Source organism: Plectropomus leopardus, chromosome 4 (assembly GCF_008729295.1).
Source record: "Plectropomus leopardus isolate mb chromosome 4, YSFRI_Pleo_2.0, whole genome shotgun sequence".
Taxonomy (NCBI): Eukaryota; Metazoa; Chordata; class Actinopteri; order Perciformes; family Serranidae; genus Plectropomus; species Plectropomus leopardus.
In genome coordinates this window covers 15,840,520-15,855,423 of record NC_056466.1, presented here as the reverse complement: position 1 = coordinate 15,855,423, position 14,904 = coordinate 15,840,520, and the positions used below count along the sequence as shown (strand labels likewise).

Sequence of the window (14,904 nt, the reverse complement as noted above, 5' to 3'; positions counted from 1 at the left end):
CGTACGTATATTTGTACTATTTGTAAGTATATAATACAAATATAGCTGTCCCTAGATAATGGATGCAGTTGTTTTTGTAAAGATGTTTGTCTGTAACATAAAAAAAAACTCCAACAATAAATGTGACATTTTTAAATAAATGCAAGAACAAAGGAAATCAGAAAATGTTATTAATCTGATTTATTGAAGAGACTGTCAGAGATGGAATTCAATTAAAATGTGGAACCATTAACATCAGCTCAGTCTTATTTAAAAAAATAAAATAAAATCATGTAAGGCAATGCAACATTCTCTATCTCAATATGATACAGATTATGCTTGTGATTTAATACGTTTAATGTTTTTTTTCTGACACAAACTGATATCCTACACTGTACATTGAACATGTCAATATCCCTGCACGAATCCAAGTAAGTCACGATGACAAAAGAGCCCAGAAAATCTGTGGGAAAAAGTAAATGGCTTAAGTACAATAGCTGCAAAGTAACTTCATCTTAAAGTCTAAAAATGATGGAAAACACCTCATTAAATTAAACTAATTCTGCAATATAAAAGCTAAATTGATGTGGTGAATACACTAGATCAACGGCACATAGAAAAAGGCATCTGAGAAGACTAATGAATAAATTTCTATTCAACCCAGATATTTCGAGTGAGCTGTATGAATGAAAGCATTGATATAAATTTACTAGAATGTGCTGATTGCAACTGACTGAATTGAGTTTGTTATTTTAATACTTGTTTGTACTTGTAGTATCTGCCATATCCCTTGGAAATACATTGTATTAAAGGTCTAGTGTGTAGGATTTAGTGAGGTTGTAAAACTGAAACTTATGCCAAGCATGTAAGAGAACTACAGGGAACAATGCAAATGACCCTCTCTTTCTGGGCTACTGTAGAAACAACAGGTGGACTACGTCTGAGGACATAAATGGCTCATTCTAAGGTAACGCAAACACAACGATTCTTATTTTCAGGTGATATTAAACTAATAAAATCATAGTTATGAATATTAAATTCCATTTTTGCTAATAGCTGCTCTAAATTCTACACACTGAACCTTTCATGTTGATTTTGTAGTGGTGTCACAAAGTCAGGACACAACTTTTAGCACTCTCCTCAATTTAAAGTCTCCACTGAAACAGTTTAGTGTTAATAATAATACATTTACCTGCGCATCCCAAAACCTTTGTTGCGTCAGCTCTTTTCACACATCTTTAACAGTTAAAAAAAATACCTAAAGATGCTTCTGGAAATGTAATGTGCTTCAATATCATATTTTGATTTAAAATTGTTTCAATCCAAACAACCTCTAGTCTACCAGGTAGTGTGTGCCCCATGAAGGGTGAGGCCTTTGCAGCAGCCTGGGTTTGATTCCGGCCCACTGCCCTTTGCTTTATGTCATTTCCTCTCTCTCTACCATGTTAACTGTCTATCTTCAGCCATCCTGTCAATAAAGGCAAAAAAAGCCCCAAAAATAATCTTAAAAAAAGATCACTATAAACTACATTATAAAGCAAAGAAAACATTTGTATTTTAAAATTGCATATTTCTCTTTATAATCTGTCATATCTGAAATCATGTTATGACTAAGACGACACCAGAAATAGTGCGTAATAACAGGAAAGGACACACATGGAAACTTCACTCAGACTTCAGGAGGCGTTATGTGGCGTCTCATCTCAAGAAACTAGTGTGCTCTTTGGGATGCACGTTAAAACCAACCGAACGACTTTCCAATCATAATTAAACCCATTTTGGCAGAGGACCACGAGCCACATAACTCCTAACTATAACAAAACGGCATAAAATGCACGTTATCTAAAGTCATTCAGGGCCACAACTTCACTGAACATTCTTGGAGCTGTCACTGGCAGAGAGGTCCGTCTGGTTTTGCATTTGTTGGCAAACGTGTACTATCACTTGGTTGATGTGCCTTTCAAACAGCTTATTTAATGTTTCATCAGTCCAGTAATGTCTGAAGGAAAATGGCAAGGCTATAATTGGGTCCTGCCCAACCATGTCTGCTGTAGTCTGTTGGCTAAGTGATCACGATGAGATCTGCCTCTGTCACTTCTTTGGTTTGGTTGGTCCTTTCTTCTTCCTGTGTTTCTTCAGCACCAGCCTCATATCCTTCATCCCACGGGGCCGAGCTGAGCCCGGCGGGGGCTGACAGGGAGTGCGGTGTTGGGGTTCTGCCCAGGCCCTCGTATTGACCTTTGGGTGATACGGCGTTGGGTACCGCCTCTGAGATGGCATCTTGGGAGGCTGAAGAGAGCAAGCCAGATCGCTCACCATCATTCTGCGCCTCGCCAAAGTACGACTTCCTTGGACGACCCATGACTGTCCTCCCTGCAAAAGCAAACATAAAGTCAGAACCGGATACTTATAATGCACAACTGTGCAATCACTCCAGCAGTCAGAAGTCACCTACCAACATTTCGGACTTGTTCAGAAATGTCTGCTCTGACATCAGAGATGTCCCACATTGCCATGAAGGAGTCAAAGCATGAAACCTCCTCAGCCTCCTGGATGTAAGGCTTGTAGGTGAAGCTGAAGTGATGGGCAATGGCAGCCAGAAACATCTCCACACAGATGATAAAATCCTGAGGGAAACAGGACAGTTGGTTGGTTGTGTTTCACACCGATAAAAAGTGAAGATGTATCAGATACAACAACTTAGAGAGCTATATAGTTATATATAATATATATGAAATATGCTGACACTTAGATCAAATTAAACACATTTATGATATTTTTTTAGGGCCCTCCGACACAAAGCTAGCAGTTGGCTGTCGGACAACGTCGTGGCCATTGCTGAGCATCTGTGGCCCTAGTTTTTGAGTGCCCAGCACTGTTGGCACTAGTCAGCCCGTGTCAGCTTTTTTGGGCTGATTTAGCATGTTGAACTGATGAGGAAAGTAAGGAAAGTAAAAACTGCTTAAGTCAAGATGGCATGAGATTGAAACAAATTTGTTATATAAGATTGTTTGTTTGCCTATGAGGTCTTTAGCTCAAACAGTTCATAATGGCTTGTGCTATTGTTCACCAGCGCACAGTAATATAATTTGTTCTTGTTTGGGTTGCATTGGGTTGTGTTGTTAAAATGCTAACTGGCTAACTAGCCTCTTGAATCCTTCTTGTCGGCCCCCAGACCCCTTTCTGTTTTTGGATGACAAATACAAAATACTGCCGCCTGCTGCTATGGAGTTATTTCTACTCACACTGGTACATAACATATGTGCTGGTTGCCCATCGGTTATAGTCTTTGCGGTGTGTCTAAGTGCAATGTTTTTGGCCGAGACCCAGGCGACCTGAAGGGACGTGACAGCTGGCCTTCATCATCACCAGTTATTCGATGTTGGTTTGGTGTGTCTGGGCCTTTACCTAGATAAACTTACCTGTAAGCCAGTTGCTACAGCCTCCACACTGTTCCAGTCCCATGTACGTGTTTCTGAGATAATACCCACTTTCACCAGCAAAGCAATGAACACAGCTTGCCTAGAAGAGGAAGAAAAAATAACTACTGTCAGCAGCCACCACACAATCTGATGCCATTTAGATCAAGAGACTGTACACTACATACAATCAAGCTCAAAACAAGTTTTTAGAAATGTCCATGTCATGCCATTTCATTTGAAAACACTGAGAATTACCAGAAAGAGACAAACACCACCATTTTGACACAAAGGAATTTGCCAACAGGTTTGATTGGACTCAGCTCCTCTCTCAGAGCCCTGTAGAACAGCACCAGGCAGTACATGGCAAACTAGATCAAGAGAAGACAGACAGAGAGAAATCCAGTTCGAAACAGGCTGCTTGTAATTTTTCCTTACAGCTATGCCATCTCTTAATATGCTCCCAGGCCCTACTGTATGATACAGTCACTACTTTAGACAAATTACATCTCGACTCATTAAACAAAAAACAAACAAACAAAAAAAACAAATGGTAGCAGCATTACCAGCTGTGACATATTGTTGAAGATGACCAGGTACGTCCACGCATTTTTGGAACTAAAGTTACCTTCATCATACACGTTACACAGCTGACAGATCCTATGTAGCAGAAGAAGAAAAAGACCGACAAAAATAGTGACCATAAAGCTGTGATTAGTATCATCGAACAAAATTAAGTGCATGACGAGCAAAGCTTACTTACAAGGCAATCACTGTTGTGACGGGTCTTACAACTGTGTACTGCAACACTCCCAGTTTGCATCTCAACAGCAAAACCCTGCAAAATGAAAATGTATGATTTGAATTAGAATTATGTTAGTTAGATATTACAACATCTGGTTTGCCCATATCACAAAAATCTATTGATTTTAAAAGCAAGCACTAACAATGCAAAATGCATTAAAGTAATAACAGGGATGTAGTCTAAAATACAAGGTTAATGGATGACACTGATGCCGCAGACCAACAGGTAAATGTTAATTAATTTGCTCTCCTTCAGTTTTGAAGAGCAAACTGACTGCTCAGTAGGAAAAGAAAAAAAAGCTCTGGACAAAATTAACCACACACAGGCATTTTAATCAATTACAGATGTTGCCTGACTGAGGCTAATATGAAGCTGGTGACTGTCTTTGATTTGTTTACTACAACGCTTTTATCTCAAATTGTCAATGCTTGAAAAAAAAAAAAAAGTTCAAGAAACATCATGTGCCTTAATATCTTTAAGTGACTTTCATTGTTCCTTTTTTCAAAACTGTAAACATCTCTCCATGAAATCAAACAATATCAGGGGGATAATGTTGCATGCCTTCATTTACGCAAGAACACTGAGAATAAAAATACTATATATATATTATTGAAAAATCAGATAGATCTCTAATTATGGGGAATTCAAGAAAGTAGTTATGAAATGTGTAAGCTGACATGTTTTGCTCAAAGTATTTAGAGTACCAACCCCTAACCAGTCTGTTAGAACTGAGGAAGCCTCTTAGATAAGGTGAAACATCTTCAAGGAACTCAAAAGAATTTGTGTAGCTGTACGGTGTGTAGGCTGCCACACAGTAAGCTGAGCCTGTGATCCCACATGGATTGCATGCATAAAAGTCCTCCCTGTAAAAAATTCTACATTGAACATACTCTCCCATTGGCCAGGGCGGGCAGCAGCAAAGAGGGGGTAGGTGTTTCTGCTGCTCCTGGGCCTCCAGCATTGACACCAGGCTGGGGTACTGATTCTCCAGGTAGTTCAGCAAGAAGGTCATGAAGTTATAGATGACATAGGCCTCGTAGCACTCTCTGCATGTGTCCACATAAATTGCTATACCGGGGTATTTTAATGCAATCCACTGAAAGATAAAAAAAAGAGAGCAGAATTGCATGGAACATGAGGATATATAGTTTTAAAATTTTCAATTATACAGCCAAATTTCTGCTGTATATACATATATAAATGATATCTGTGCATACAGTATGTATTGCACAATGGCTTTTAATAATTTGCAACTCACACTGTCCAAGCTGTAGATTGGGACCATCCATAATATCCTAAAAAAAACCCACAAACAAATAACAAGACACAAACAATTAAAAAGCAGTTTAAGACGGCTATCATGGATGACACGTTTGCTGACATCTTTACCTGATGATAGGTTTCTGAAGCTCTGGCTGAGTGTAGTGAACCAGATGCTGGAGGATGCCCCATAATGATATAGGTATGGTCATGAAGACAAATATCCCAGCGATGAACCATGCTTTATTATGAACGCCAACCTGTCATTACATAGAAAGAAACAGTCAACACAGTTAAAATGTAATATAGTGATGCATTTAAGCCTAGGAAATTTGGCTCTCCAGAATGTATCTGACTTAACTAAAAAAAAAGTCTAGTTATCTGATTGTCTTGAGAAATGCAAGTTAATCATTCTTAATGTATGTTTACATTATATCTATTTTTTAAAATTTTATTTTAAAATGTAGTCATATTTACTTAACTGTGTTACGTTGTTGCAACTTAAATGACAAGTTTAATCAAATCAATCTTTCTGAGTTTTAGCAACTTCAGTAAACTAAGTTTACTTTGCTTTATATCTGTATTCTGATGGTTGCAAATTAGTCAGTCATATTGGTGTATTCATATGTCATTTTTGAGTCGCAACAACTTTACAAAATGAAGCACATATCGGGAAATTTTAAGTTAACTTCACAATTAGATATAAAGTAAACATAAAGTTATATTTACTTTCCTTTTCAAGACAATCAGTTTGCAAGATTATTTTGAATAAACAACTTTACAGGGTAGGAAACACTTGAAACAAGTGGATTTTGTAGAATTATTTTTTTTAAAAAAAAGCTTTTTTCTCACTTACGAACATGATACACAACTTCAGACTAAAATGACTAGTAATAAGGAAATGCTCTGCAGTGAGAGATATTTAACACATCTAAAAAGTCTATCACATGCTTTGTATGACTCAATAAACGTCATCAGTGACTACTACAGTAAAATAAATGCAATGGATTAATAAGTTAACCATGGAAATGCAGGAGTATAGCATAAATAAGCAATGAATATAAACTAATATAACGTCAGTTAAGTAAAGTACAAGTGACTAAGATTGCATTTAAGTAGAGTACAAAATGTGCTCAGTTACATTTCACCACTGTGTTAAACCAACAGAGCTCTCAGAATCAAAATAAGCAATATGTCAATCAGATCCATCGATCATTTGAACTGACCCCTGCCTTCTGCAGCTCCCAGATACACAGGGGCAGGACGACTAACAGCAGCAAAATATACAAAACAACAACCAGCGGCCTGATCCATCTTCTCCAGTTCCCGCAGGAACAAGGCATCTTGACATGAAGACGCTGTCGGGCCTTTAAAACCACCGCAGGTACAGTGACAAAACAATTTAACAGACGCTAGACATATTTAACGTTAGCTCCGCATTGTTACACTTTCACCGGCACACTGCGATCCGACACAACCCTCCACTAATGCACAGGTACGTTTGGCTCCTTCGCTAATGTTAAGTTTCATTCATGAGGACAAAGCTTGAGGATAATTATCAGCTCATATGACTCGGTTATGCCAAGCTAGGTTGCTAACGTTAGCTTGTCAGCTTTTTCACCATGTAAACAAACAAAGCAGATGATACAGTCTGGACCGTTGAAAGTGTCACAATGTCTGCCGCGACGCGCCAAAACTCCGCACTGATATGTCCATCGGCTGTTTACACGAAAAAACAATTTACTGTATTTTTAGGAGGTTTGCGCTGGTCAAAAGTTTCCGAAAAAGTAACTGTTGTTGAGGGTGTACTTCCTGCTGTTTGCCTCAGATGTAGTCCCGCCTATGATCTTGAATCTGATTGGTGGAATTGAGATAATCAGCCAATCAATAAAAAGAGCTTGCAGTCTGACGTTACTTATGGCTAGTTTGGTTGGCCTGCATTCTCATTGATCACGTGATCTATGCTTTCGCCAGCAGATGGCAATGTTTAACAATTACACCAGCAGACCTAAAACCTATTCCGGTAGACTCAGACCGGTCATTTTATTTACTATCTTATTTATTTTATTTATTCGCACCAATATAAACAATTACGGAAAACAAGTAAAAAGAATATAACAGATCATTTGGCTATCCAGACCTTGTAAAAAAAACGACTCCTTATTTGGGCTTAATGTAATTGATATGTTACAGCTGTTTCCATTTGTAAGTAATTTGTTAGTTCGGTACATCATCGCTGAGGTGGCACACATTTTCAGAAAAATGTGCATCTTAAACTATCATGTCTGACATGTAAATTAGTCTGTCTAATTCGAAACCACCCAGAGTAGTTACATGTATGTAATATCAGCACTTACGGACCGATTTTTTTCACGGACTGTATTTAATGTCAGTATGTATGGTTTGAAGGTACGCTAAACATAATGTCATAACAAGTACACACGGCAATGTGTGGAATTTGTGCAAGTGCAATACAACCTGCTGTACAAGTATTAGTAAAAGCGTGTCAACATTGTCTTCCTTCTCCAACACAGACAATGTATCTTGTTATTGTAGGAAAGAACAGGTGTTACTAATAACATTAATGATGGTTTCATCCTATTAAAGTGTCCCATTGCGCAGCAGTTAGACCTAACCAAGCACTCTTACTGGTCGGGGGTATTCCATGAGTGCTCATATCATAGATCATATATATATAAATATATATATATATAGTAGTGTAACAGACTGTCCTGGAGGCCTACTGTGTGTCCCTTTTTCTTTTCTTCTTTTTTTCCGTTTAGATTATTTTGTTGGCATTGTTGCCTTTATTAGAAAGGACAGAGGGATAGTATGAAGGGGGGACGACATACAGCAAAGGGCCGCGAGCTGGATTCGAACCCACGGCCGCTGCAGCATGGACAATGTCTTCATATATGTGTGCCTGCTTTTATCCACTGAGGCACCAGACGCCCCCTGCGTGTCCCTCTTGAGTTGCCATATGATAGGAAAAAAAGTACTGGGGGGAACTTCCACTATTTTGGGGGCTCCTGCATGTGTGGGAGTTTTAGTGAAGTGAAAATAAAGTGGCCACTGTTACTCTTGGAGCTGTCACACCGTCTTCCGTCCCGTTTATTGTTTTATTAGTTGTCAGTTAGGCTGTGAGGGCTTTTCGGGGTGGAGCCATTAGCCTGCTGTTGTTTTTAGCTTAGCTGCCTCAATTTAGCTAGCTGGCTAACCCCCGCGAGTTGCGTCAAGACGGTGTAAAACTACGTATGAACCTGTGAGGCGGAGAAGAGGAGCCTTTTACATTCATAGCGGGGATGTTTGACAGCTGCTGGTCAGGCAGGGACTCTAAGGTTGACCTGTCCTCCCCCCTCAATGGCGACAGGAGCCACAGTTTCCGCAGCTGGGTGAGGCAGCTAAAGGCCGCAGAGACCGCAGTTATGAGCAGGTGAGGAGTCTTCCTACTGGCCTCAGCACTTGAGGGACACACAATATCCATATGACAATATACAACAATAAGCTACAGTTGGTCTGCAGTAACATGTAGACCTAGCCAACACAAAAAAGTTTTTTTTGATACTCTCAAAATCTGTTGCCAAAGAGCAAGATAAGAAAGCTTTCAGTTGAAATCAATCAAGAAAAGACAGAGGGGTGTGAGCCTTAAAATTTTTGATTATGAATAAAGAATTTCCCCATTAAAATAAAAATTGTAACAACGTAGTTCAAATAGTTGTTACTTGTATCATTATAAAAAATAACATATTTAAGGGTAAAATCATGAGTGATGTTACAGTTATTAAAAACAAGAGAACTGCGACCTATGACACAGCTGTGATGATGTAGGCCTACAGTACAACAGCAGTCCCTCTTGTGTGGTATTGCTTATGTAAGGCATGAGTAAACATACGCAATATGTTATCATTTGTAATATTCCTACTGTGAAATATCAAAATGTTGTCAGTGAGAAAGGCCTATTATAGGCAGACAACACGGTGCATATCCATATCCAAAACCGAGAGCCAAATAAGTAATATGATAATAAACGTATAATTTATTACATTATGTAGGCTTATTTTTGTAATTTGAAAAAAAATCCTTTTTAATAAAGCACAGCATCTATATTTTACACACATTTTTTTCCATCCCTGATTATAAAATTAAGTTAGTTAAATCTATTTAAAAGTTATGACAAGACATTTAAATTATTTTTTAGATAAAATGGAGAAAACAGTAAGATTTACTGCTTTTGGAGAAAAAAAAACATTAATCATTCACTCCCTTAAGAAAAGCATTTAGCTCATAAATGCAGAACTCTATTAGCAATGTGCCTTGTTTTTGTTTAAGGTATATCTTAAAGTTTTTGTTTTATCTAAATCCTGCATTAACAAAGTAATTATCCAACAGAACCTCCTTCTTATCTTTTGCTCTAGTGTGCACGTGTATGTGCACATGCTTGAGTTTATTTGTGTCTGTGTGTCTTCCTGTAAAATGAGGGGAGGCAGAACTTTCCTTTCTGTTACTCCTTGTCTCCACTGCCCCACAGTCACAGAAATCACTGGTTGTAGCAGGACAGATTGTTCATGAATTTTGAATTGCTCCTTTTGGCTTTTATGAATTAGAAATAGTCTTTGCCACAAGTTGTGTGAGCGAGTGCCATGGTGGATAGCTTGGAGGGATTGCCATGCAAAGTGGCATACAGGGTACAGCCATGTAAGGGCAGGGTAGATAAACATATGCTGTGTTTGATCAGACCCAAGACATATTTTAGCATAAAGGATGTGGCGTCCATTATGTCTCATTGAGTCGTAGCCATAACTGTAGGGTGAAGTGCGTCGTACCGTGCATGCCTTCCAGGAAACACACATAGACGGGATGAGCAGAATGGATAGGTCTGAGGAATAATAATAATCAATGCACAACAAAGGAGGAGACACACTGTCTGATTCCTGAGATAAAATGTATCAGCCAAAGTGCACCTCCTTTGTCAGAGGAATACACAAGTCTGCAATTGTTCAACAATTACTTATTTATCTTAATACGTCTGCCATAGGCCTTTGTGTCAGGAAATGTTCAGGCTCACTGAGGGTGTTCACTTCAGTTCATCTGTTCCTGAACAACAACATAAGTAAAGTAGGATGACGTCAAAGAAGCTCATACAGCATGAGCAGCCATTTATTTAAAAACAACAACTGTAGCTCTGACTTTCTTCAAGGACTTCCAAAGCCCGATTTATTCTTCTGCGCATAGACCTCCATTGTTGTCCAGAAATTATTAAATATAAATCAACGAGCCACACATTCCCACATTACACACTGTAATATAAGGCACTGTAGCTTATTTTGAGTCAATAACACATACTGTCCTGCTGCTTCAAATACACACCAGGATGCCAAATCTGGGCATGAAAATAGTCCACAAAATGTACATTGTTTAACCCTTAAAAGCCTGGATCAAAATCAGTTTTCTTGTACAGCATTTAGATGCCATTCACAAGTAGTAAACCTTTGAAAAATAAAGGTTTACTAGATTATTAAAATATGACAAGAAAATGACCTAAAAATATCAAGAAAACTATATTTATAATTATTATAATTACATTTTTTAAAGACATTTTCGGTTTTTGTTCCACTACTTCTTTTTTTTTTTTTTTTTTCTAATTTCAGGTAATTTTCCTCCTAATTGGGACATTTCTTGTAAAGTTGCTCATTGCCTTTTGTTCCCATGTTTTTGAAAGAAAGCCAGCCACTGTGCTAAGGCCTCAGAGGGTTAATTCTGTTTGACTAAAATTAATAGGATATTATTTAGCCTTTTGAAAGTACATTTGTGACCTGTCAGGTTTTGGTCTTTTTCTGGGGTTTGTTGACAATAACAAAATTTTAGAATATCGGGAGCCTCATGGCCGGATTAAGCAGCTTGGAGGCCTCAGGCCAAATAGGAGCTGCTGGGCCCTCTGTGTGCCTGCATCGTTTGCTGCTCAGTTTTTCCTGTCTGCAGTGTCTGAATCTGAAGGCTTGATGTGCCCCATGCATGACGGCCTGTTGAAATCCCCTCTTCCCTCACATGGTTTTAGCTTTTTACCTGTTGTTGTCCTACCTTTAGTAATACAACACTCATGCTGCTTACTCTCATTCATTCATTCCCTAGTCTAGTGATATTACAGATCTTATCAGCCAGTTCAGATTTGTTCTGAATAATTTGTTGTGAACAGATAGCAGTGTACAATGTGAGAGCAGGCTATGAAAATCAAGGTCTTTCAAGCAGATTTTCACCAATGGACCTTCTTTAAAGACGAGGCCTAAAGAGCAGGTCCTGAGGACAGGACCACTGTTTGAGACCAACAAACAACAAAAACAGTTGTGATATAGTCATTGCTGTGTTTCTAGCTTCTTTTAAGGCACCAAATATGGATGTTTTGTAGCAGTAAGTTTCCATTTTTTCTAGCAGGGATTGTGCCCCCCAAGTGTAACGTATCCTTGGTTTGCAGGAATGTGCAATGGTAACTTTTTTTTTTTTCCTGGTGACTGGGTTGTATCATGTGAGTTAATGTAAGTCTATGTTTAGTGCTGCATATTTCCAAACAAAGTTTCAGTACATTTAACAGAAACCTGGTAACACACAGTAAACATGGAGCTTTTGGGGCCCCTGGAGTTTGTTCCAGGGTCATTATCTTTATGAAGATTGTGAAGAATTGAATTTTAAGAAATTAAGCAACTCTGAGACACATTTTTCTTCTTTAGATACTACCAAGTGACTTATCTATTTCATTTTGGATGACTCCTTTGACTTCTTTCAGTTGATTCGATGCAGTTATAACTGATTCTGTAATTATGGATTACGTGGTTTTGTGGCAAGCAAATTGTGAGCATTTCTGTGAATTGTATATTATAATTCTTTAATTAGAAACAGGAAAAAAAACTGCTGCTTGCACTGTCCACTGTGCATTGTAAACAAAGTAAAGACCTAAAATGTATGCAAGATCAAAACTAAAAGCATGTATTTTAAGTTTAGTTTATTAAAAAGGAAAAGAAAAGTATATTTTAAAGCTAAATGAGAGCATATTCACAGTTATCATAGTATAAGAATGAGAAGAAAGAGAGAATAAATAACTAATAAAACGTTTAGTAGTGAAAATCATGCTTTCTTTTATTTCCTATCAGAGAATTCCTTGTAAAGTAGCTTTCTATTGTCTATGTCATGCACATTAATTGGTCTGAACATGTTTACTGTATAACAACCAAATCTTAATAAGCTCTGCATGGAGAGGCACTTTGGACCTTTGAGATCCTTTATTATTTGTTTTTGAGCTTTATTCAATTCACCGCTGGCAAGAAACAAGGTTCCCACCAAATTCCAAACCGCTCTGTTTCACTCTCCGTCGCTCTCCCTCTCTCACATTTCTCTCTCACACTTCCCACAAAAGCACAAATTTGTTCTGATAAGTTTCATCGTAAATATTAGTTCCTCTTAATTTTCTGATTCATTAAACCGTGAAATGTTGTGTAGCAACCAAAGTGTTGAGCATTCCTGTATTTCTTCAGGCGTACTGGAACCTGAATGTGGCATGATTTCATATGAGGAATATGGACCAGTTTCATAAAGTTTATGATCTGGCTGGGACTTATCACCAACCCGCTGAAATAAATAACTGGACCAACATCCGATAAAGCCACGGCTGCTGCGACGCTCTGTTGGTCTTGGGTGTTTTTCAGCTGTGTGTATGGGATCAAACTGTTCTGGTAGCTGTCTCTTTTCGAGAGGTATAGTAATCTTGCATTAATGAGACTTGTGGTAGACACAGAATTATGGGTAGTTGCCACAGACTCAGTCTCGATACAGCTAGTGCTTTATTCAATGGGAAAAGCTCGTTCCATTAAGGGACTGTTCTTTATTTAAGTAAGAAGGGGTATGACCTATTTTTTTTCTTTTTGTCATGACCCTTGCTGGAGCTACAAATAGTCCTGTTTTTCATTGAACCTCCCCAAGTGACTGGGGGAACGCTCCCTTTACCATAGATAACCATATTTTTGTACATTCACACCAAATGTATGGAGCCAATGCAAAAAGCAAACAGCATGATGGGAGTTATCTCCAAAACAAACAGCGCATTTCTTAAAATTTCTGTATGTAACTTTTAGAAAATCCTTGTTTTTAGGGACACGTCTTTCTGAGGCCATTAAGTGAACTGCCGTCAGCAAAGTTACAGCTGATTAAAAAAATAAAATAAAAGCCTTTTTCATGCATACAAAATTTTATATTTTTTGAAAGTGCTGGTTAGTGGAAACGTTCTGTTTTTGGTGACATTTTCAACGACACAAGTGATGCTGATTGAAGCATTTGTCATGTGTGATGTTTTCAAAGGCTTTGGTAAATGTGAAAATCTGAGGATAATGTCTGTTTTCACAGTTTCTGTCTATGGTAAATGGTTTGATTATGGCGATTTTTCAAGAAGACATGCTTTTTAGACCTACCTTTAGGTTTTTGGGTTCAGATGGCATTTAAAATAGTACAAAATATGACCATTTAAAGTTGATTGCCCCCCCCACCCGACTTGTAGATAATGAACAGTCAAAAGACACCTTACTTGAAATGTATGAATGTTAAGCAAGACTGAAACTTTTTTAAGCAATTTCAGATTATTTATGAGCATTATACATGATTTATTCATGTAATATATACATTTCTGTCGCACAAGTTAATATACAATTAAAGCCCGGACAAGTAATGGACAAACTTTGCTTTTCTCAATCCTCTTTTGGCAACACAGATGAGAAGTGAGTTTTGTGTATCAAATTCCCACAGTCCAAACTGTTCACATCCTCTCTGCTGACATTAGCAACCCTGAGGGCTCAGTTGCCAAGCAGGTCACAGTGTGCTTCAAATCACTCCCAGACGCCTCTTTCTCACAGACGCAGATGAAAAACAGAAGGGGCCCCCTCAGCCATCCTGGAGAAACCAATATTAGTACAATTGTGAAATAAACCTCCTTTTTCCGTACAGTGGAGATGGAAATTGATTTATTGGTTTAAGCAGCAGCATCATTGACAACAAACATTATATGAATTCCATTATGACTTTCTCAGATGGATAGTGGTAAATTAAAACAGATATCAGCCTGTTCCTCTGTACACAAGTGTGCAAAACACTCCAACTAAAGAAGTGCAAGTAATTATTCACACCGCACACACACACACACACACACACACACACACACACACACACGCCAACACAGTCAAACACACACAGGTTTACATGTAGTCACATATAAAATAGTATAAGGCGGTATAGTTTTTGGTAGCTAAATGTGATTTCAGCATATAAAGAATAGTTGACATTTTGGTAAATGAACTTGTTCACAGGAAGAATTAGATGAGAAAATCAAAACCACTTTCATGTCTGCTTGTTAAATATGAAGCTAAAGTCATTTAGCTTAGTTTAACGTAGAGATTGGAAACAGGG

General features: G+C 38.1%; 1 protein-coding gene across 1 annotated transcript; it reads right to left on the bottom strand.

Annotated features, from left to right (window-relative positions):
- Nucleotides 1-165: 165 nt before the first annotated feature.
- tmem184c (transmembrane protein 184C) lies at nt 166-7,272 on the bottom strand. Its single transcript, XM_042484874.1, has 10 exons — nt 6,690-7,272; nt 5,593-5,723; nt 5,462-5,498; nt 5,094-5,299; nt 4,162-4,236; nt 3,965-4,058; nt 3,657-3,769; nt 3,402-3,501; nt 2,435-2,606; nt 166-2,352 (listed from the first exon to the last, which is right to left on the bottom strand). The coding sequence occupies exons 1-10, from the start codon at nt 6,804-6,806 to the stop codon at nt 2,042-2,044; spliced, it is 1,356 nt and encodes a 451-aa protein (XP_042340808.1). The 5' UTR covers nt 6,807-7,272; the 3' UTR covers nt 166-2,041.
- Between the last annotated feature and the right edge of the window lie 7,632 nt (nt 7,273-14,904).